The 24,023-nt window shown below is 37.5% G+C and overlaps 1 protein-coding gene and 2 non-coding genes across 3 annotated transcripts; 1 reads left to right on the top strand and 2 right to left on the bottom strand.

Annotated features, from left to right (window-relative positions):
- The first annotated feature begins 13,980 nt into the window (after nt 1–13,980).
- On the top strand, nt 13,981–14,053 carry TRNAR-CCG (transfer RNA arginine (anticodon CCG)). The gene has a single exon. It is a non-coding gene; the product is annotated as a tRNA-Arg (tRNA).
- An 86-nt stretch (nt 14,054–14,139) lies between these two features.
- TRNAL-AAG (transfer RNA leucine (anticodon AAG)) lies at nt 14,140–14,220 on the bottom strand. Its single transcript has one exon. It is a non-coding gene; the product is annotated as a tRNA-Leu (tRNA).
- Nucleotides 14,221–14,505: 285 nt separating this feature from the next.
- On the bottom strand, nt 14,506–22,011 carry LOC126712919 (probable LRR receptor-like serine/threonine-protein kinase At1g56130). Its single transcript, XM_050412458.1, has 19 exons — nt 21,745–22,011; nt 21,484–21,640; nt 21,330–21,401; nt 21,177–21,248; nt 21,013–21,084; nt 20,802–20,873; nt 20,646–20,717; nt 20,464–20,535; nt 20,278–20,349; nt 19,685–19,756; nt 19,520–19,591; nt 18,977–19,048; nt 18,240–18,308; nt 17,746–17,811; nt 17,553–17,597; nt 16,943–17,001; nt 15,891–16,267; nt 15,046–15,241; nt 14,506–14,939 (listed from the first exon to the last, which is right to left on the bottom strand). The coding sequence occupies exons 1-19, from the start codon at nt 21,824–21,826 to the stop codon at nt 14,755–14,757; spliced, it is 1,956 nt and encodes a 651-aa protein (XP_050268415.1). The 5' UTR covers nt 21,827–22,011; the 3' UTR covers nt 14,506–14,754.
- Between the last annotated feature and the right edge of the window lie 2,012 nt (nt 22,012–24,023).

Below are 24,023 nucleotides of genomic sequence, written 5' to 3'. Positions count from 1 at the left end.
TGATGAATGCACCTTAAAATAAATTCAAGAAGAATTATGCATCTCAAACCGGAATTAGGTTTTGGACATTTTCCTTGATTATAACTCCCATTTTCATTTAAAGGTTTTGTTAATATTATCGTTAATGGAGGGGCTAGTTTCTTTTTAGAAATATAGTTCTAGCCTTCTAGCCCTAGGCCCTTCCTAACTTATTCCCATAAATGGTGGTCGTGGAATCCAAATAGCACTCTTGGGCCCAAGCTAGAACTTCCCCTTTCGGTCAAGCTCATTACTGTTTTGAGATGCAAGCTCGTTGTCTTTCGAGTGGCCACTTTGTCAAATAGACCTTGTGTCATGCAAACATGGTGGGCTAACTAAGTTATGCACTTATGCCAATGCAGCTTGGTTGGATGATCTTCTTTCAATCTTATGGAATTATAATTATAAGTGTTGGGGGACAACCCTACAATCTAAAAGCAAAATGCAAAATTGTCTAAAGACCTTGGTGGATCTCAATTACCGTCCTTGACTATAAATCTTAAGGGTCGATGTAAATTGCTTATTTCAATAACTGATCTTGATGTCTTGTCCCTTCCGTCTGTATTTTAGCTTTTTCGAGTTGTTGCGTTGACATGCATCTTTTCAGTCGACCTGAAAGAACACCTAACTGAGAGGTTTACTTCTAAGCGTCAGACTAGTTAGTAAGTCTACTATAAGGTTTCATGCCCAAAAAAAATTTCTTAAGCTCTACAAATAACCCCTTAGCAAAAAAGAGGAGGAAAAAAAAAAACTATATTTCTTTCATTCCTCATCTTTTTAATTGGTTTTTTAATTTAACTATCGGAGCTTCCTTAGCCACCCTCCTTGGGTGGTCGTGGTTGATTTGAGGTCTTCTTCTTTATCAGGTGATTGACTTTGTGTGGAGGTTCATCACATGCCGTTCTCGAAGTATAAGTTCTTGATGTGGTTCCATTATGTCACCCAAATTTCACCCAATTACAACAAGTTTTAAGAGCATCAACAGTGGGCTTCTCAAATGCCAAATTGTAAAGTATATTTGGCATTTGGGCCCAAATTACCCCAGCAATTGGATTGCTAAACCTGGGACCGGCCAAAATTTTTTGGCATACTGCTACAGTGCGATCTCATATGTGAGATCGCACTGTAGCAGTATACCATCCAAAAAAATTTTATTTTAATAGTGCACAGTTCTGGAGAATAGTTGATTTTGAAAACAAAAAAGGTGATAGTTGGAAAAGTAATAATAAAAAAAGATTAAAAAAATAATATTTTAATAAGATGGTAAAATAATAGAATTTTGGGATGGTGGATGTATTGTAAAATGGTATGGTATAATTGATAAAGTAGCTTTTTGGGATGATAAAATAAGATGAGATTTAGGATCCGGATGTGGATGCTAAATGCTGTAAATGGATTTTTTGAAAGTGCCCCACTAGACTCCCCTAATCATTGCTCTTCACATTCATCTTCATTTTTTATTGTAAGTGGGGTTAAGAAATAAAGAAAAAAAGGGTAGATGAAATAAATGGATACGACTAATGGTTTAAATGTTGAACCATTGAACCATTGAAAAAAGTGAAAGGTTCAAAGTTTTGAGGTAGGCTAAAATTTCAACTGGATGTGAGATGGTGATGACATCATAATGAATTAAAATACTAAAATAGATTAAATTTATCTAAATAAATAAATAAATTGATTGAAAGATATCTAAAGAAATTTAAACACTTTTCAAATATATCTTTACACTTTTATAAAGCTATTAGAAAACAATATGGCATAAACAAGTATAATAAATATTGTATTTATTAATCATTTAAGTTAAAAAAGAGAAAAAAAAAAGCTGAAAATAAAGCAAGTTCATTGTCAAAATAAACTTATAATTCCTAATTGACATATAGCAAAAATACACAAATTCAGCGGTATTAATATATTGAGGGAGATGATAACCATTTAACAAATAACATAACTAAAAGCTATCTATCTATAATATTATTATCATTATATTATAAAAGTTGAATCCCAAAATTGGTAAATATTCACACAATGATGACACATGTACTTTTACTAAAGCACATAACCTAGACATGTAACAAAATAGTCATTAATTACAAGGTACTGATATGGAATAATAACGCTATGTAGCAAGTTTCAATTTGTTTAAATGATACATGTCAGTCAATTATGTCAGATGATATGTTATTTAATGGCACAATAATTGTAGAGACTTTTTTTTTTTGGAGGGGGAAATAATTGCAGAGACTTAATGACTAATAATTGAAAAGGAAAAAAATAAATACCCTCTTATTTTATGAAAAAAAATACTCTTAAGATAACTTATGTTGGGTTTTTTTTTTTTTTTTTTTTTAAGAAAAGTCTAATACCATAATTATGGACCGCTTATCTAATACCAATATACCATAATTATTTTTTTTTTGGGAGAAAAATATACCATAATTATATCTGTAAGGACACGATTTATTTAACAGCTCAAGAATGACATTGGGCTCGTATGCATAGGGCCCCAACAATATGATTTGTAGAGAGTGAGCTTGAAAGGCATGACCTTGGGCACAGGTGGACGGTTTAATCGTGGCGTCTATGGAAGTTCTTATATGGGCGGGCTTGGCTTGACTAGCTAAGCCCTCCATTAGTACGGGTTGTAGGACTTAAGTCCTCGGACGCTGTCCAAGGAGCCCTATATCCTTCCCTTTCTCCCTTTTACCGGGGGAGGGAGTCCTCTTTTTCTTCTGGGGGTTTTTCCTTTTATACTAGTGTTTGTTTCCCCCTTTAGAGTCCACGTGTAAGTTTCACTTTTCTGGGGTGCAGACCTGTCCTGTCAACCTATACCTAGAGTGGTTTGGGGTCGTTGGGAAAGTTAAAGGGTATGGTTTAGAGTATGGACTTGTCAGATACAAGGTTTTGTATTATGAAGTTAGCAGCTTTTTCCCTTGCCCTGCCCCTACATTCAGTTTGCCCCTTTCTTCAGGCATTTCGTGAGGTGCCGAGCATGAGGTCGTCCTCGGCAATGGCTCTTCTCGGTTTGGGCCTTGGGCCCTAATGCAGAGTGGGCCTGGCCCGCGAATTCTCTGCCCCCACAATAGCCTCTCAAAATCCTGCTGCCCGACTTTTAGTCGGGGAGGAGGGTTTTGGTAATGTTGGGCTTACATCATAGCTTGTTCAGATTCTGTACTCTACTAAGATTTGTGTTTTTCCATTTACATGGGAGACGTGCCATATTAGAGGCATTCCTTTACCCATTCACGTGGAGTCCTTTGACGCTTCAATACTCAAGGTGCGTCTTCACGAGGATCTTCAGATCCTACGGTTGCGAATGGCATTGGAAATTGAGCCAACTCTACCTTGTCCGTAGCATTCCTTGGAAAGCTGCGTGAATTGAATGCCCCCACTTTACCTCTTATATAAGTAGGATAAGAGGTTATTTTCCTTACACACAAACCCTTCGATTCTCTTCAAAATCATAACCCTTCAGCTATAATCACAGTTTTCACCTTCAGTGCTATACGCCCTTTGTGCAATATGTTTGAGACACGGACAAGGGTAAAGGAACTCCATCCGCCACAGAGGCGCCGGGTCCTTCCGAGACTCAAGGTAGCGTGGTCTAGGCAAGGGAGGCACAGATTCAAGAAAATCTTCCGTTTTGACAAAGGGGGAAATGGTATTTCTCCTTCTTTTAGTCAAAATCCGAAGCAGGTACTGGTCGCACCAGATTCTTGGTGCGTCAGAAGTAAAGTTTTCCGCCATCAGCGCCGTCTGCTATATCGCAGGCGTGGTTACGTGGAGGCCCATTAACTTCCGGCTGCCTGCACCTTTTCTTCAACGGTGTTGGCCTCAAGTTGGGTTCCCTGCACCATTTTTTCAGCTGCGCTAGCCCGAAGTCGGGCTCTCTATGCCTTTTCTTCAACGGTGCAAGCCCCGAGTTGGGCTCTTTGGCTGCCTGAGTTATAGGCATGTAAAAGTGTTGAGGAATGGTTTCCTTGAACAACGTCTTGGAACAGCAGCCAACCTCTCCTCTGCATTTCTTCCTCGGCTTTCTCTTTATTCTCTTGTATCTTTCTTTTCGCCTATGTAGTTAGCTTTAGTATAAACTTATTCCAGTTTTTCATTGTACGCTGTACTATTTCTTTGTCTTAATAAAAGATGAATTTATTTCTTTGTAAATACTTTTCCTTTCGGCAGCAACTACTTTGTGAACGGGTGCGCTATGTATGTATCTTCCTTTAGTGATGCTTAAAACAGGAAACCTTGAAACATAACCTTACCAATTGAGATAATGGCTTAATGCCCCGTAATGCATGCGCAGCGACCGTCCGAAAACGATAAATACTAAATATTTCATCCGAGAGGGTAGCCGAGCAGCGAGGGACTTTAACTGTGTTTTGACAACATATGACCCTATATTGCAGTTGCACCAATTCCCTTGGTACTGAGAATCCGAGAGTAGGCTGGGGAATCCAAGCAGTCCTGGGATTAGCCCCACTATCAAATGGGGAATTCTTTCTCGGGGTAGATTCTAAAGGCCATCTAACGTCCAGGTTGTGTCCAAACCCCGTATTGTCTCTTATAAGTAGTTGGTTTTCCTAGAGGCTTGAGTCCGAGGACCATACAAGAACTTGGTTCTGTCCAAAACTTGTAGTTTTCTTCTAAGTAGTTGGTTTCCCCAGAGGCTTGAGTCCGAGGACCATACAAGGCCTTGGTTCTGTCCAAAACTTGTAGTTTTCTTCTAAGTAGTTGGTTTCCCCAGAGGCTTGAGTTCGAGGATCATACAAGGCCTTGGTTCTGTCCAAAACTTGTAGTTTTCTTCTAAGTAGTTGGTTTCCCCAGAGGCTTGAGTCCGAGGACCATACAAGGCCTTGGTTCTGTCCAAAACTTGTAGTTTTCTTCTAAGTAGTTGGTTTCCCCAGAGGCTTGAGTCCGAGGACCATACAAGGCCTTGGTTCTGTCCAAAACTTGTAATTTTGTTCTAAGTAGTTGGTTTCCCTAGAGTCTTGAGTCTGAGGACCATACAAGGCCTTGGTTCTGTCCAAAACTTGTAATTTTGTTCTAAGTAGTTGATTTCCCCAGAGGCTTGAGTCCGAGGACCATACAAGGCCTTGGTTCTGTCCAAAACTTGTAGTTTTCTTCTAAGTAGTTGGTTTCCCCAGAGGCTTGGGTCCGAGGACCATACAAGGCCTTGGTTCTGTCCAAACTTGTAGTTTTCTTCTAAGTAGTTGGTTTCCCCAGAGGCTTGAGTCCGAGGACCATACAAGGCCTTGGTTCTGTCCAAAACTTGTAATTTTGTTCTAAGTAGTTGGTTTCCCCAGAGGCTTGAGTCCGAGGACCATACAAGGCCTTGATTTTGTCCAAAACTTGTAATTTTGTTCTAAGTAGTTGGTTTCCCCAGAGGCTTGAGTCCGAGGACCATACAAGGCCTTGGTTCTGTCCAAAACTTGTAGTTTTCTTTTAAGTAGTTGGTTTCCCCAGAGGCTTGTGTCCGAGGACCATACAAGGCCTTGGTTCTGTCCAAAACTTGTAGTTTCTTTTCTTCTAAGTAGTTGGTTTCCCCAGAGGCTTGAGTCCGAGAACCATACAAGACCTTGGTTCTGTTCAAAACTTGTAATTTTTTTCTAAGTAGTTGGTTTCCCCAGAGGCTTGAGTCCGAGGACCATACAAGGCCTTGGTTCTGTCCAAAACTTGTAATTTTCTTCTAAGTAGTTGGTTTCCCCAGAGGCTTGAGTCCGAGGACCATACAAGGCCTTGGTTCTGTCCAAAACTTGTAGTTTTTTTTCTTCTAAGTAGTTGGTTTCCCCAGAGGCTTGAGTTCGAGGACCATACAAGGCCTTGGTTCTGTCCAAAACTTGTAATTTTCTTCTAAGTAGTTGGTTTCCCCAGAGGCTTGAGTCCGAGGACCATACAAGGCCTTGGTTCTGTCCAAAACTTGTAGTTTTCTTCTAAGTAGTTGGTTTCTCCAGAGGCTTGAGTCCGAGGACCATACAAGGCCTTGGTTCTGTCCAAAACTTGTAATTTTGTTCTAAGTAGTTGGTTTCCCCAGAGGCTTGAGTCCGAGGACCATACAAGGCCTTGGTTCTGTCCAAAACTTGTAATTTTGTTCTAAGTAGTTGGTTTCCCCAGAGGCTTGAGTCCGAGGACCATACAAGGCCTTGGTTCTGTCAAAAACTTGTAGTTTTCTTCTAAGTAGTTGGTTTCCCCAGAGGCTTGAGTCCGAGGACCATACAAGGCCTTGGTTCTGTCCAAAACTTGTAGTTTTTTTTCTTCTAAGTAGTTGGTTTCCCCAGAGGCTTGAGTCCGAGGACCATACAAGGCCTTGGTTCTGTCCAAAACTTGTAATTATCTTCTAAGTAGTTGGTTTCCCCAGAGGCTTGAGTCCGAGGACCATACAAGGCCTTGGTTCTGTCCAAAACTTGTAGTTTTTTTTCTTCTAAGTAGTTGGTTTCCCCAGAGGCTTGAGTTCGAGGACTATACAAGGCCTTGGTTCTGTCCAAAACTTGTAGTTTTCTTCTAAGTAGTTGGTTTCCCCAGAGGCTTGAGTCCGAGGACCATACAAGGCCTTGGTTCTGTCCAAAACTTGTAGTTTTCTTCTAAGTAGTTGGTTTCCCCAGAGGCTTGAGTCCGAGGACCATACAAGGCCTTGGTTCTGTCCAAAACTTGTAGTTTTTTTTCTTCTAAGTAGTTGGTTTCCCCAGAGGCTTGAGTCCGAGGACCATACAAGGCCTTGGTTCTGTCCAAAACTTGTAATTTTGTTCTAAGTAGTTGGTTTCCCCAGAGGCTTGAGTCCGAGGACCATACAAGGCATTGATTCTGTCCAAAACTTGTAATTTTCTTCTAAGTAGTTGGTTTCCCCAGAGGCTTGAGTCCGAGGACCATACAAGGCCTTGGTTCTGTCCAAAACTTGTAGTTTTCTTCTAAGTAGTTGGTTTCCCCAGAGGCTTGAGTCCGAGGACCATACAAGGCCTTGGTTCTGTCCAAAACTTGTAATTTTCTTCTAAGTAGTTGGTTTCCCCAGAGGCTTGAGTCCGAGGACCATACAAGGCCTTGGTTCTGTCCAAAACTTGTAATTTTGTTCTAAGTAGTTGGTTTCCCCAGAGTCTTGAGTCTGAGGACCATACAAGGCCTTGGTTCTGTCCAAAACTTGTAATTTTGTTCTAAGTAGTTGGTTTCCCCAGAGGCTTGAGTCCGAGGACCATACAAGGCCTTGGTTCTGTCCAAAACTTGTAGTTTTCTTCTAAGTAGTTGGTTTCCCCAGAGGCTTGGGTCCGAGGACCATACAAGGCCTTGGTTCTGTCCAAAACTTGTAGTTTTCTTCTAAGTAGTTGGTTTCCCCAGAGGCTTGAGTCCGAGGACCATACAAGGCCTTGGTTCTGTCCAAAACTTGTAATTTTGTTCTAAGTAGTTGGTTTCCCCAGAGGCTTGAGTCCGAGGACCATACAAGGCCTTGATTTTGTCCAAAACTTGTAATTTTGTTCTAAGTAGTTGGTTTCCCCAGAGGCTTGAGTCCGAGGACCATACAAGGCCTTGGTTCTGTCCAAAACTTGTAGTTTTCTTCTAAGTAGTTGGTTTCCCCAGAGGCTTGTGTCCGAGGACCATACAAGGCCTTGGTTCTGTCCAAAACTTGTAGTTTCTTTTCTTCTAAGTAGTTGGTTTCCCCAGAGGCTTGAGTCCGAGAACCATAACCATACAAGACCTTGGTTCTGTTCAAAACTTGTAATTTTTTTCTAAGTAGTTGGTTTCCCCAGAGGCTTGAGTCCGAGGACCATACAAGGCCTTGGTTCTGTCCAAAACTTGTAATTTTCTTCTAAGTAGTTGGTTTCCCCAGAGGCTTGAGTCCGAGGACCATACAAGGCCTTGGTTCTGTCCAAAACTTGTAGTTTTTTTTCTTCTAAGTAGTTGGTTTCCCCAGAGGCTTGAGTTCGAGGACCATACAAGGCCTTGGTTCTGTCCAAAACTTGTAGTTTTCTTCTAAGTAGTTGGTTTCCCCAGAGGCTTGAGTCCGAGGACCATACAAGGCCTTGGTTCTGTCCAAAACTTGTAGTTTTCTTCTAAGTAGTTGGTTTTTCCAGAGGCTTGAGTCCGAGGACCATACAAGGCCTTGGTTCTGTCCAAAACTTGTAATTTTGTTCTAAGTAGTTGGTTTCCCCAGAGGCTTGAGTCCGAGGACCATACAAGGCCTTGGTTCTGTCCAAAACTTGTAATTTTGTTCTAAGTAGTTGGTTTCCCCAGAGGCTTGAGTCCGAGGACCATACAAGGCCTTGGTTCTGTCCAAAACTTGTAGTTTTCTTCTAAGTAGTTGGTTTCCCCAGAGGCTTGAGTCCGAGGACCGTACAAGGCCTTGGTTCTGTCCAAAACTTGTAGTTTTTTTTCTTCTAAGTAGTTGGTTTCCCCAGAGGCTTGAGTCCGAGGACCATACAAGGCCTTGGTTCTGTCCAAAACTTGTAATTTTCTTCTAAGTTGTTGGTTTCCCCAGAGGCTTGAGTCCGAGGACCATACAAGGCCTTGGTTCTGTCCAAAACTTGTAGTTTTTTTTCTTCTAAGTAGTTGGTTTCCCCAGAGGCTTGAGTTCGAGGACTATACAAGGCCTTGGTTCTGTCCAAAACTTGTAGTTTTCTTCTAAGTAGTTGGTTTCCCCAGAGGCTTGAGTCCGAGGACCATACAAGGCCTTGGTTCTGTCCAAAACTTGTAGTTTTCTTCTAAGTAGTTGGTTTCCCCAGAGGCTTGAGTCCGAGGACCATACAAGGCCTTGGTTCTGTCCAAAACTTGTAGTTTTTTTTCTTCTAAGTAGTTGGTTTCCCCAGAGGCTTGAGTCCGAGGACCATACAAGGCCTTGGTTCTGTCCAAAACTTGTAATTTTGTTCTAAGTAGTTGGTTTCCCCAGAGGCTTGAGTCCGAGGACCATACAAGGCATTGATTCTGTCCAAAACTTGTAATTTTCTTCTAAGTAGTTGGTTTCCCCAGAGGCTTGAGTTCGAGGACCATACAAAGCCTTGGTTCTGTCCAAAACTTGTAGTTTTTTTTTCTTCTAAGTAGTTGGTTTCCCCAGAGACTTGAGTCCGAGGACCATACAAGGCTTGATGTTGGAAGCCCCTAGAATTGCCCGTGCCCTTGGCACTGCCAGGCATAGCTCCTAGTGGGAACTTATGTTGGAACAACAACAACATGTCGCTAGAAATGAAGGCACCCTCGCAGACCCTTGCTTGACAAAAGCTCAACTCCGCCCCCGCTTGAGCCAACGCGCAAGCCTTTCCCACAGACGGCGCCAATTGTAGGGACACGATTTATTTAACAGCCCAAGAATGACGTTGGGCTCGTATGCAAAGGGCCCCAACAATATGATTTGTAGAGAGTGGGCTTGAAAGGCATGACCTTGGGCACAGGTGGACGGTTTAATCGTGGCGTCTAGGGAAGTTCTTATATGGGCGAGCTTGGCTTGACTAGCTAAGCCCTCCATTAGTACGGGTTGTAGGACTTAAGTCCTCGGACGCTGTCCAAGGAGCCCTATATCCTTCCCTTTCTCCCTTTTACCGGGGGAGGGAGTCCTCTTTTTCTTCTGGGGGTTTTTCCTTTTATACTAGTGTTTGTTTCCCCCTTTAGAGTCCACGTGTAAGTTTCACTTTTTTGGGGTGCAGACATGTCCTGTCAACCCATACCTAGAGTGGTTTGGGGTCGTTGGGAAAGTTAAAGGGTATGGTTTAGAGTATGGACTTGTCAGATACAGGGTTTTGTATTATGATATTAGCAGCTTTTTCCCTTGCCCTGCCCCTACATTCAGTTTGCCCCTTTCTTCAGGCATTTCGTGAGGTGCCGAGCATGAGGTCGTCCTCGGCAATGGCTCTCCTCGGCTTGGGCCCTGGGCCCTAATGCAGAGTGGGCCTGGCCCGCGAATTCTCTGCCCCCACAATATCACTTATTAAAAAAAACAACTCTCCAAATGGGTGATTCCCCCTGAAATGAGCTCCAATCAAAGTGTGTAATTACGTTTACGTGTCATTCATTAAGGTTGGTTGCCATTTCAAATTCTCAGCATAACCCCTAAAACCTCCAATTACACATTCCGTTTTTCACTTAAATGTAATTTCATTTATTATTTTGTTATTTCACTAATAGAGTTGAAAGTTGAAACTGCATCACGTCTAGAATTGGGAAAGACTCAGGAATCATCTTTGCACATCACAATATTTGCTTACGTTTATATATGATTGTCCCTTAAAGTTTTTTTTTTTTGAGAAATCAATTGTCCCTTAAAGCTTAGAGTCATCCGGATTGTTTTCAATATTTGAATGGAAACATCTCTATCTCTAAGGGGGCATTTAGTTTGTTTGATGTTACATTACACGTAATGTTACATTATGGATCCGTTTGGATTGAACTTATTGTTGCTAAAACTGAAAACTGAAAACACTGTAGCAAAATTATTTTTAAATGTGTGAATAGTATCGTGGGATCCATTTTTAATATTTTTTAACCCATAAACAGTGCCAAACAGTGTATGAACAGTGCTCAACAGTATGTGAACAGTACTCTTGTCCTCCTAAAGCAGAAACGGTGCAAGAAAAAAAAAAAAGAAAAAAAAAAAGTAAAATGCAAAACGCAGACTTGACTTTCAGCTGGATCCAAACCGGCACTATGTAATTTTACATGAATATAATCTCAAAACAAGAATACAACATTACATTATTTAAGAAGATGATGAGATTAAGACAATGTGATATATTTTGTAATTTTAAATTATGGTAATGTTAGAAAAAATAAAATAAATAAATAAATTTAATGTCACATCAAAGGTACACAGCAAATCAAACGCTTCCTAATTGTAGTATATTCTTACTCACACTCTCACTCAAATTGTTGGATGAATTATTGAAATACATGATTCATGCTCTACACCACCAAAAGCCGTTAAAATAGGTTTAGACTTTAACTGAAATGAGGCGAGGTAATACCCGACAGAATCTGAGTTTTTGGGCTACAAGGAAGGTAAGCTTTAATTTATTTCTCTTTGTTTAACGTTGCAGATAATATTAATATATTATTAGAATTTATATTTTTAATTTAATGGGGTCTTCAGTCTTCTGTTTGTCTGCAAGAAGTATTGCACTAATTCTCTTTATTTTGGTTGAATTTTATAAACAATGTATAGAAAGATAAAGAGGCAAGGATGCAAAATAAATCCAAAAGCAACAAATTGCTACACACATTCTTCAATATATTCAAGTCCAACAACAATGTCAATTTAAGCAAATAAGAAAGCAGAGAAGATACAACAGGTACTTTTTTCCTTTCATTATGAATACATATAAAATTGAATTGTCCCATAATATCTAAAATTAACTTATTCATCAAATAAATAAATAAATAACTTGCTTTATTTATTTTAATCTGAAAAGTTACAACAATTTGAATTTAGAAGAGAGATCTCAACAATGTTAGATATACAACCGGTACAGGAACATTTATGTTGCTACTTATTTGGCAATAAATTCAACATATATTGTGTTATTAGTAGCTAAAGTTACGTAATCATGTTTATGCAGATAATATACCAAACAATTCAGCTATAATTTCCTATAACGAAGAAGGTTTCAGCAACCAAAAAAAGCAAAGTCTTCATCTTAGTAATGAATAAAAAAACATATTTTTACATTAAATCATATTTTTTATTAATTGTTTAAACATTGGGTGTCAATCTAAAACTCTACATTATTATAATACAGGAAAATAATATGCACTCTCAAAAAAAAAAAAAAATAATAATAATAATAATAATAATATGAACCATGGAACTTTGGCCAACCATCATGCAAATGCCCATATTGTGCTGCATTAGAACGTGTATGAAAAGAAATGCATCATAGAAATCCAAGATCCTCAAACCTCAATCTGCTGCCCAAGAGTGAAGTTTAAAAAAATGTATTTAATTAAGAAGATAATGTGTTATTTCTTTGAGCTTAATGTAAGCCACATCAGTTTCTATTGTAAGTGGAATATAAAACCATGACCACTTACTACCGGCAGTGAGGCCATGTGGCTGTGTGGGTCAGTGAGAGTGACTGAGATTGAGAGACGATGGTAGCTCAAGTAACTGAGATTGAGAGAATGAGATAGGATATTAGGGTTTGAAAGTGTGAGATAGGCCCCTGTTATCTCACAGGTCGGGTAAAACCCGCCCCATTAGGGTTGGATTTGGCTAAGTACCCACGGGTTGGGTACTTTTTGCCATCCCTAATAGTATTTAACTATTTATATAGGCTTATTTAAATGGTTTTATATTTTAAGTAATTTTACCTATGCGTATGAAAATGAGTGAAATTTCATCACAATTTGGCATAAGTTATACAATATACAGGAAGTAAGGGACAAGAACAATAAATATAAAACTGAGAGTATGCATCTATTATATATTTCCTTTTTTTTCTTTTTCTTTTTTGAGAATGAGTCTATTATATATTTCAAGTGGTCTACTCTTTTATATTGTGGAAAGATACAAGTAATAGTTTTTGTATTGAATAGTTATATACTTATTATATCTATCTGTGGGGTCATGGGCCCAGATCATACAATTGGGTTTTGGGCTTAAGGTCCAAGCCGAGGATAAGGGGCCGTCCAAGAATGGGTAAGTATAGCCAAGGAAACCCATACTAGTGGATAAGGAAGATAATATTGAACATAATGGCCTAGGAGTTTGTGCCGAGGATGAATTTGTCCTCGGTTAGCCAAGGCTGAGGTCCGTAAAGGATGCCTTGCATTTAGAGGTGCGATCCATGAAGTTTTGGAAATATAGATAATCATTGCAAGAACAAAAGACAGAGAAGAATCCCAAAATATCTTGGGAAAAACTGCTATCACGGAATTGAATGCACCCCAGCTAACTCTCTGGCCGCATTGATGAGGAAGTGATCTCTGCACAATATTATTGCAGCCTTACAACCACCCCAGAAGACTTCTAGAGGGGGCTGATGGGACAAGTATTAGCATAAACCATCAACTATCCACGTGTAGGGTAGAGATGAAGGAAGATATGTAGTATAAATAAGGGTAGAGACCCCAGAGATCGAAGAGAAAGGGAGAAGAGAAAGCACTGTAGCAATCTCAACAACTCCTGTAACCATTATCATCTAATATATACTGGAACAGATCTCCTCGGATTGTGCCGAGGATAAACTCTCTTGTACAAACTTGGTTCATTTCTGTTTGATTGTCTTGGAAACTCATTATAACTGTTATCCCATTCACTAAAGCCTAGTTCTTCTACTCACTCTCTACAAATTTATTGTACTGGATTCACTGGGCCAGTATTCCATACATTTTGGGCCTGGGCTGAAAATCGTGTCCTTACACTATCTTTACAAAAAAACTTTCATATGGATAATTATATGTATAGCCTTGGTAGGTCTGTTGGGTTTAGGAGATATATTGAAGCAGTGAAATATAATTGAAGGATTTATGTGAAATTAAGCATTGAATTAATTTGCTTTTGAAGGCTTCATAAAAGGCCAAAACTATGGGTCTGTTTAAGATTCGCTTATTTTATTGAAATTAAAAATTTTTGGTTGAAAGTACCGTAGATAAAGGTAAAAGTTAACTAAAATAGTATAGTAAGACCCATAAATAATATCAAAAAATACAGAGGAGCCTATAAATAGTAGCAAAAATAAATTGACAAAATTAATCATGCCAAATATACCACATATATATATATATATATAAAAATAGAAAGGCCTTGTATCCAGTGACAATTGCCACTAGATACATCAGAATACAGACACATATCTGCAATCCAATAGCCTAATGGCCACTGGACACAAGTTAAGCCCTATATAAATCCAGGGGAATGTATTGCAGTATATTTCGGCCGGCACATTTCCAACGGCATAAAGTTATTGCAAAGGATGTCAAAATAGGTAGGCAGGAAAAAATAGAAAACCGAGATAGCAAATGAGAATAATAATAGAAGTGCATTGGACATCATGAGATCGCGTGGCCTAATGGATAAGGCGCTCGCCTCCGGAGCGGGAGATTGTGGGTTCGAGTCCCATCGTGATCGAGATCGACCGTTTTTCTATAATTTTTGTGTCAGCAACAGAGAAGACTCGAAAGTCGAAACTGAAAAACCATAAAAACAAAAAGTTTTGTTGAGAGTGGGATTTGAACCCACGCTCTTTCGGACCAGAACCTTAATCTGGCGCCTTAGACCAACTCGGCCATCTCAACCTTTGGTGTTGTGTTTTTATAATTATTATTTTTATAAACTCTATGAGCAATTGACAAATTTGTCAAGACCAAGGTGTAAGGACCAGATTTTTTTTTTTTTTTTTTTTTCGAGTCATGTCCTGAAACTGGTTTGGTTGAAAGCAAGATATTCAATATTAAAAATTAAGAACAATTTAAACTGATTCTTTTGTGAAAAGTTTCATTCCCATGCAGTTTCAATTGTCTTATTTTGTCATGCCATCCACTGACAGAAAAAGAAGGAATATATACTGAAGAACAATCCTATGAAACTAAGATGTTGACTTCATAACCCATTTCAATAGTTGACAATCTAGTTTTCCCATCCAATTTACATCAGGTTTCATATCAAGTAGATGGCCTTCCTTGATCACAACCATCATACTTTGCTAGAAAGCTTTAGGATCACTAAAGAGGAACCTATTTTTTTAAAGACAGGGAAAATGATTCTTGACAACGAAAAAAGCACACAAAGCCAACATGTAGCTTTTTTAAACAGCATCAATTGGGACCATGTTAATGGAAATATCCCTTGCTTGGTGAGTTTGTGTGTACTTGCATGTGTCCGGATTTATCCTTAATCCACCATAAGTAGAATATGGATGACATTATCAAAAAACCAGCTGCACTTCCAACTGCTATTCCAAAAAGTTTTCCTACGCGCTTCTTGTCCCGTTTGGCAGAAAAGCCAGCATTAGAGGCTAAGGAAGAAATTGAGTTTAGGAACAAATAAGCAACACCTTAAAATAATTGACTTAGGAAAAATGCAATTGTAAGTAATAAATAACAGGAAAAGATATAAATAACCTTGATAAACATGGATTGCTGACACTAACGGTCCATATGTGCTCTGAAATGGGATGCAGCAAGTGCCTTTTCCAGCCCAGAAGAAGTGGATCTCAATGATTGTTTTTGTTACATTGGCCTCGAATGTTTTGATCAAGGCTCTTTTGGATCCTCCAGCTTCTTTCTGAATGTTGAAGTCTTGGACAACTCTCTCACCCTTTAGCCAATTGCAGCATTAGAACATATTGACAAAAGCTATAAAACAAGGCTAAAAGCACAGGAAAATATGTGCCTTGAAGTTATTTTCCTAATTTTTTTTTTATTGGTAAGTTATAAGCTCACCCTCCATCCCATTAGAATGGAGGGGGGAAGTGCCATTTTAGCTAGAGTTAATTGGCTAAGTTCTTTTCCTGTAATAATAGCTCTGTATCAATTAAAATGAAAAACACAAGGGTCAATGGGTCATTGGCAGTTTATGCAGAAACACATATCAGATAAATATTTAAAACAGAAAAATGTAAATGTGGTTATTCTATTGATATCGTGTAATGCAGAAGTCTTACAGGTGATCTGAATATTAGTTGTAAAGTTATCAAATTTTCCTTAAAGTATTGAGTTTCCATATGTCAAATCAGTTTGCATATTCTTTACCTATAAATGGTGTCTATGACTTTAATGTTTTTCCTATAGTTAAAAAAAGGTATAATACCAGATTTTTCTGTTCCAGAGGAGTAGAACCAAGTTAAATGTACATTACAGGATTAAGTATTCAAATAATCTTTTTACCACAATTTTGTTGGCTCCAACTTTGTGATATTCATAGTAAAGGAAGTGTTTGCCTTTGCAATTAAATTTTTCCACTGTACCTGAATGTAAATATCAAATAATCGCCTCCCGAGACCTTTCCAGGATTGAGAATCATCCATTGTTATCTCTGCAAAGTGAAGCTCAACATTGTACTTTCCATTCTCCAAACCGAGGCCATAGTACCTCAGTGAGCTTGATGAAATCCTTGCTGTTTTATATAATTCGGAATCTAAAGTATTGGTTATTTGGGTTTCAGTCGTTACTATATATTGAGGTCCATTTGGATTGGAAATGAAGTTTCCAGTGTTGCTTACTGCCCACTGATCATTAGAGTTTGTGTACAGTGAAGCAGCTCTCAGACTTTCAGAATCATTATCAAATTTGATGCCAGATGAAGATGTTTGTTCCATGCCTCCACATTTAATAGAAAATGAAGCTGCAACAGAATTATGTTTTCCAAAATTATATGAACAACTTGAGCTAGAAAGTAAAAAAATTTCTTAACTTCTGGAAAACTATTAGCATTTTTTTCCCGTTTGCATTCCTTTTTACTAGGTTAGCTCCTAAAGTTTCATTTTTAAGTTCAGAACTTCCATGTCTGATTACTACATAGAAATTTGAAGGAAAGTGTACTTGTTCATTTCATTTCATTCCAGTTTCCAATAAAGATACAGAAGTTGGAAGACACTAGAAGCTTTTTATTATTCCTAGAAAGTGAGCTATTTCTCATTCTTCAATGGTTGTTTGTGACAAAATTAGGGAAGTACTTAAGAGTACACAATTCAGCACTATAAGGCATAGTATATATTGAAGACTAAATTTAACCATGGAATACTCTTTAAATCAAAGCAAAGCCCCTCGGACCAGCCATGCCCAATTTGAATTAATGCTCATGAAATTTTGTATTTTTTTAACCACTTAAAAACATGTGCTACTTAATACTCTGGACAGCAGAATGTCTTAATGTTCTAAATCTCGAATGCTGATCTAAATTTTCTAATTAAAGTCTTCTTGTAACATTTCATTCTTTTGTCAAAGTTGTAATGTATCCAAGTGGTTTACACGATGGTCAAATCAGTGTAAATGAGGAAAAAACACAAATTGTACTCACAGGCTTGAACTTGGTTAGTGCACTCGTTTTGGAGGCATTGCAGCATCCCAATTGCCTTCCTACATCAATGACCATTAAAATGATCAGAAAAGTTTACCTTGGAATCATAAGTTTACTAGGAAGATATTCATATACACAACCCCTGGATCAGTAAATATTCTGTTTTTGTTCAGAACTGAAGAATTTTGATTGCTATTTGAAGGCTTGAAGCATGAAGCAACAAGAAAAAAGGTAGTATAATGAGTCCAATTATGGCTAATACACATGAAAACAGATAGAGAATCTCAAACCATTGAAATTACAATCCACTTTACTGAGGTTCTAATAATGGTTTCTTTTAAGCTCCTATTTTTGGGTATGGAATGGTCAGAAGTCAGAACTATGCACTTTATTCACTTGTTCTAATCTTTCATTTTGGTTAGAAGATGCAGCTCTTTATACAAAAGATACGAACATTGTGTTTCTGGAAATGATATTGATTTGTTAACTTGATGAGGAAAAACAATAATGGCATAAGAGTGGAAGCTCCAGTTGGTGTATAATACTAACTTATAACCACCCCCCCGCCCAAAACACAAAAAACAAACAAACAAACAAAACAAAACCTCACCTGTCCAGTAAACTATTTGCATTGATGGATGTCCTGAGAACATTCCTGAATACAAAAAGGTAGTTATTTCTTGCAAAATAATGCCACAAGATAATTCAATGACAAGACACAAAACTTTCAAACAGCATTCTATCACTGGTCCATAGTGTATCATCATATAGTCTTAAGAAATAAAAAGGAAAGATAAACTTACATTGAAAATCCTACTTTTGCGAAATTTGGAGGTAAATTTCCGGAGATGGGATTGAAAGAGACATCTCTGCCCAGAAAACCAGAATATTGTACATCTTAGTGTTACAATCTGGTGACTAGAATTAAAAATTTTACAGCAGGTATAGAAGCATAACATGCTTCTTCTTACGGTTATATAATTTCACTTTCTACAGATTTGAAAGATCTTTGAAGGCTAGAGAAAGACATATTTTCTTACAACAAGACTCTGGCTTAGCAAGAGCACTGCATTGATATTGTAGATTGTACTCTTTCTAGACCAGTCAATAATATCAGTGATTGACTATTTTGAGAAATAGCAACTCAAGACTTCATGAAAGAAATTTTAAAATATTCAAAAAGAAACTCAGTTAGCACTTAACAGTGACTTAATAAGGCATCAAAACCAGAATTAAAAGACACCACATCTGCGATATTGGCAGTCAGAGCAATATCTAAGTTGAAGGTTGCACTTACAATGCCATGAGGTCGGGACTTATGATATTTGAAGGCAGATCTCCACTCAAGTTGTTGTTTCCAAGATATCTGAGACACATAAAGAGATTATTTTTAAAGGAAATTCTTAATAAACAATATAGAATGGCATTGATAGATTAAAGTATACCCCCCCCCCCCCCCCCCCCAACAAAAAAAAATAACAAGTTCCTTTCTGATCATATGATCAAACAAAGAATCTTTTGTGAAAGTGAATGCATTTTTATTTCAAATAAACAAAGCCTGTGATATGTTTCCATCTTGTGTCACCAATATATGGCTTACTTATTTTCCTTAATGATTTGAAAGACAGTTTGAATGGGTCACATATAAGATTGTTGAGTGAATCCATTCTGCCTGATTTAAATCATTCTGTTTTGTCATTCTAGTAAAGGTTAGAAAATGATTATTGGCCCATTTAGAGTGGGAAATGAATGACATCATCATGTACTAATATACTTCTTGATGTTGTCAAATGAGTGATGCTTTCTGAAGTACTGCAGATATGGATATAAGATAGGAAACAGAAAGATAATTGAACCAACTACAATAGTGATCAAGATTTTCTAACGGAGAGAATTTCAATATATTTTCACATTGTCAGATATATATGAGAGAAAAAATTGAAACTGTAACACATTCAATCATGCAATTCCTGTTGGATTGATAATGCCTTAATTATAATGTTGAATGCAAAGAGCCAAATTTAGTTTACTTACAAATTTTGCAATAAAGAAAAATTTTGGAATGAGTTTGGTATTTGGCCTGTCAACTTGTTGAAGCTTAAGTCCCTGTCATTGTGATTTCATTTCCATTATAGGAGGTAAAAATCAGCAAGAGTCCTTCAGAGAAAAAATTCACATAAAATTTATATAGAAAAGGGGAAACCATTATTATTTCATAAAAAAGAACAAAGAAACATACATGTTAGACTTATGGTTAAGTGATTAAATTCACCATTTCCTAACAGCTTAAGCTTTTGGGATAATCGGTAATTCAACATAGTATCAGAGCAGGAAATCCTGAGTTCGATCCCTAGCTTTACTCTACCTCCCATTTAAAATATTAAATTCCCACTTGTTGGGCCCCCACTTATTAAAGGGAAGTTTAGGCCCACAAGTGAGAGGGAGTGTTAGACTTATGGTTAAGTGATTAAATTCACAATTTTCTAATAACTTAAACTTTTGGGACAATCGGTAATTCAACAATACACAAGTGAATGATTCTAATCATATGAACAAACATATGTCAAGGTTACTTACAGGTATTGCAACTTAGCAAATGTGCCAATCCGCTCTGGAATTTCACCAGACACTCGGCAGTTTCTTAGAGATCTATGAAAAAGTTGAGAAATTTAATAAGATATTTATGAAAAAAGAAAAGAACAAAGTTCCTGTTAGAAATATCTAAAACATAGAGCATCTTACAGTATGGACAAACTTGTTTGGGTCTCCAAGAAATCAAGAGTAGAGTCCTCCTTACTTAGATCACCAATTCTCCTATTTAAGAACACAAGCATATCAGAAATTCCAATTTTGTACCAAAAAAAAAATCTCAAATGAGTCAGAAAAAGCATAAACATGAATAACACCACAAGAAAATCTGACGGCAAGTGATAATTAATTATATGTAACATGATCTGATAAGTGATATGTGGCATTCCTATCTAAAAAACAGTACAAAGTGGAATGAAAGATTAAGCTCTCTAGTAAACACTATATTCAAAATCAGCTATTTTTAGCAGATGAAAATCAAGGTGTTTCTTTATCCTTCGCCTCTTCTATTTAATCTTTGTTTGTTGATGGCTTGTCCATACTACATACTCAAAAATTTTGTGATTAGGCTGTCAGCCTCATCACTTATTTACTCCCACCAATCCCCGCCTCCCACCTCAAAACTACAAGTGATGTGACATGTAAGTCAGGAAATGCTTGTAAAGGGGAGGAAACAATTTAATGGCAACGGTTAGCAATGCAAAAGACACAGAAAAATATAGAAGCTCATGTTCTTGAGGCCTTACAGGTTCACTAGCTTTGTTAGAGCACCAAAACTTCCTGGGATTGGGCCTTCAAGTGATGTACCTTGAAGTCGACTGTAAAAGATAAAGTGCATCAGTCAACATTTTATATGTTAAATACCTTAATGTAAAGAAGAAACCTCAAATTAATTTTGAAATTATAGTAATGCTAGGGAAATCGATGCACACAGGTCTATCAGTTCTGTAAGATTCCCAAAGAATTCTGGAAGAATTCCAGTAAAGCCATTATCAGATGCCCATCTGAACAAGAATAGATCAATCCATAAATGAATTTACAACTAACATAATCAAACTCTTCCAAATTTCAAAAGCACTGTATACCGATCTATAAAAAAGAGATATATAAGTACAGAGTTTGAAGGGCTTTTAAGTTTGCAAGTTCTTGTGGTATTGGTCCACTTACTCCACTGCTATCAATGTACCTGAAACAATATAGGTAAAGAATGAGACTGCATAGCTAACAAGAAAAAGTTACTTCGAGTTTGACAAGTATGTATAAAACTTACAGCTGCTTTAAGGAGGTCAACATTCCAAGCTGCATGGGTAATGTTCCATTGAAATTGTTTGAGCTAAAACTTCTGTAACATATGAGAAACTTTTACAATTAATGTACGTTCTAATAAATGGATTCAGAAAAGGGTTAACAAAAAGAACTCATAAATAAAGGGAAAAAAGAAAAACTAAAAAGGCATATGAAAACTGCAAATATGTACTTACAGGGAAATCAACTTGTTTAAATTGCCAAGCTCTGGAGGCACTGGACCTGTCAGATTGTTTATGCCTAGGCTACTGTTCAATCAGTCAGCATAAAAAAAATATTAATACACCTAAAATAATAAGAACAGTTGTAAATTGATACAAATAAGAAGTTTAGCAGCTACAGGTATTGCATCTTTGATAGTTGTCCAATTTCAGCTGGTAAGGGCCCACTCAGTACATTTTGACCCAGATTCCTGCATCATTATGCAAGATTACAATCTTAATCACATCAAAGCAACAAAAGGTACTTAAAGCTTAAGAATTTAATCCCTCACAAGTCCATTAGCTCCTTTAGCAGAAATAGTTCTTGGGGTATTTCACCAAAAATGTCTAAAGCATATATCTTCCTGCATCAAATTGAAAATTGGAAATTTCCTTAGCACAACAACAATATATGTAACAGTTTAAAAATGATAATGGAGAACTAACAGGTTAGTGATGTGGCAGGTGCTGCCAGTGCAGTCACAAGCGACGCGGGGATTCGCATTTTCAGGAGCCCATGAGGCATTCTGGCTACAAGGGTCTGTGGTGAGATTCAATTTTCCACTTAAGTTCCAGTGAATTATAATCTTATTGAGAGCGTCCACTGACCAACAAAAGGTGTAGTTAGAATTAAAAAAAAAACCTTAAATAAGTATAAATGATATTCAACTTCGACAAGTTTCTGGATTTTTAAACAGCTAAGAGAACCTTCATTAGGATCAGTTGTTTTTTGTGCATACACAAGCTGAAAAGCCCAAAAAAGAAGGAAATAGATTCTGCATAACTCCATTACTGAGAAGCACCAGCAAACGACACACACATGCACATGATCAGACACAAACACACACAAATATAAACGCAAAAGAGTGAGAGAGGACAAAGCAAGGCTGGCTGCAAATTTAAAAATTGATAAAGACTCCAACAAAGGACCAATTCTCTCTCTCTCTCTCTCTCTCTCTCTCTCTCTCTCTCTCTCTCACATATAAAAACAAGAAGAAAAACTGAACCTTGAAATTCAATTTTCGTAACATAATAAATTTTTCTTCTGAATTTTCGTTGACTGTAAGGAAGTGGGACCAAACATTGGTATAAAAACTGCATAAAATATCTTCTATCTTTGACTGTTTCAATGCGCGCCAAGAGTAAACTACCAGTGTTTTGACATTTTATATCGCCAACTTAACTTGACATTGACCCCAACACAACGACTTCTCATCCTCCAGGTGGACCCACTTGAGATATCAGCTGATTAACACACCCATTTCAAATGTTGCTGCAACTCATTAAACCAATCTCCGTATTTAAATCCAGCTGAGCTTGCCATTCCTTGAAGTCTGAACTTAAAAAGTGAGAAACTTGTAGTTGAACCAATAACCCTTTGGACCCGGTAAGCTGTAGTTTGACCAAACCAAGGTTAATTGATAAATTAAGTAATTGATCCAAATGTTTAAGCTCTCTCTTAATAAGTAGACCCATGATGTGGAATTTTTAAGACCACCTGCTTTGATAGAATGCATGAGGAAATAGTAATATAATCATGCAACAATTATTTGTAATTTTGTATCATTAATTTCTAACAGTTTACAAATGGGCTAGTGATTGACATTAAGTTGTCCTGGATAAGAACTAGCTAGCTAGCTCAGTCGCAATCAAAACTCCGGTCCTTTTGCCTAGCCAAATAGTAAAAAAGAAAAGGATTGGGTACTCAAAGAAAAGGATGTAACAGAAATAGCCAAGCAATAGATACAAAATTATAGATAAAGAGAACGTTTGTATTTTTTTTCTTCTTTAATATATTACTTTCTCCATTAATTCTAATGTGAACAGCATCTAAGAATATGATTGCCTTGCTCTCACCAAAAGATGACAAACCAGCAATAATTGATTTCCAATTCCAAGTATAGAATGCACCAAAATGAAAATATTTAATTGATAGCACCATTCATTCTGCAAAGAACAATTGAATTATTGACAACCATTAACCTGTTTAGGGAGATTGATTGGAAGACATTTTTTTTAAGGCATCACTTCCTTCGGTAACTGGACACTGCAAGAAGTGCTTCCATCTCCAATAAAATTCATTGCAAATGCAGTGAGAGAAGTCAAAGATAGGACTGATGATTGCAGGTGCAACAAGTAGCATACAAACACTCCAAATACAGTGTTCAAATTGGAAGGGATATCTTACATACAACTTAAACCCAAAGATTATGCTTAGTCATTTAAGGAAGTTGAATACAAAAATTGAATATTGTTGAGTTACACTTAGAACACTTAATCATCTGATGCTATGGACCTTCTTTCATTTGCACATTAAATTATTATCATTATTGCTCATACCTTCACGAAAGAACATGATTGGTAAGTTCGTGAATCTATCTTGATATTGCAAGAATATGTGGCACATGTGGACTAGAGAATCTGATTCTAGTGGAACACACTGTCATACTGTCAAATTTCATTTGATTTCACAGAATAACAAGTACTAAAACAAACCAAAATGTGTTCCTTAAACAGCATCTGCATAAAGGTAATCTGAGTGCTTCAAATGTAAATCTGCCCTTTGCTAATAGCAAGTGACTGAATCTGATCCTAGAGGGCCTGGCAGTTATACTCCATCCATTTTCATTCCAAACACAGCTGAAAAACAAATGAGTTGACCAATTATACTGTTATTCTACAATAACAGCTATTACTCGTGGAACTGAAAAGTTGCAAAAAGACAATAACGAATTAGACTATAATAATGACAAACAAGTTGGAGAGGTATCAGTTTCAACCTAGCTACAAGCCAAATCATATAATTCCGAAATATCTGGAGAAATATTCAATAGTGGAAGGGGTGGGCCCTACAGGCCCAAGTACAGGAATAGCTTCTAAGCCCGTCATGCCACTCGGGCCACTAAACAAACTTCCCTAAGGATCAACGTGATCGACCCAACAAGGGATCATGGCCTGAGGACCGTACTGGTCTGGTTTGTAAAGAA

Source organism: Quercus robur, chromosome 2 (genome assembly GCF_932294415.1).
Source record: "Quercus robur chromosome 2, dhQueRobu3.1, whole genome shotgun sequence".
NCBI lineage: Eukaryota > Viridiplantae > Streptophyta > Magnoliopsida > Fagales > Fagaceae > Quercus > Quercus robur.
The sequence above is the reverse complement of the archived record's forward strand: the minus strand, read 5'-3'. Positions and strand labels throughout refer to the sequence as shown.

Coding starts and splice junctions, on each gene's coding strand:
- LOC126712919 (XM_050412458.1), bottom strand. CDS start 21,826: ATGGAGTTATGCAGAATCTATTTCCTTCTTTTTTGGGCTTTTCAGCTT. Junction 21,085..21,176: donor CTATCAAAGATGCAATACCT/GTAGCTGCTAAA, acceptor CTGATTGAACAG/TAGCCTAGGCATAAACAATC. Junction 20,874..21,012: donor TTAAACAAGTTGATTTCCCT/GTAAGTACATAT, acceptor CATATGTTACAG/AAGTTTTAGCTCAAACAATT.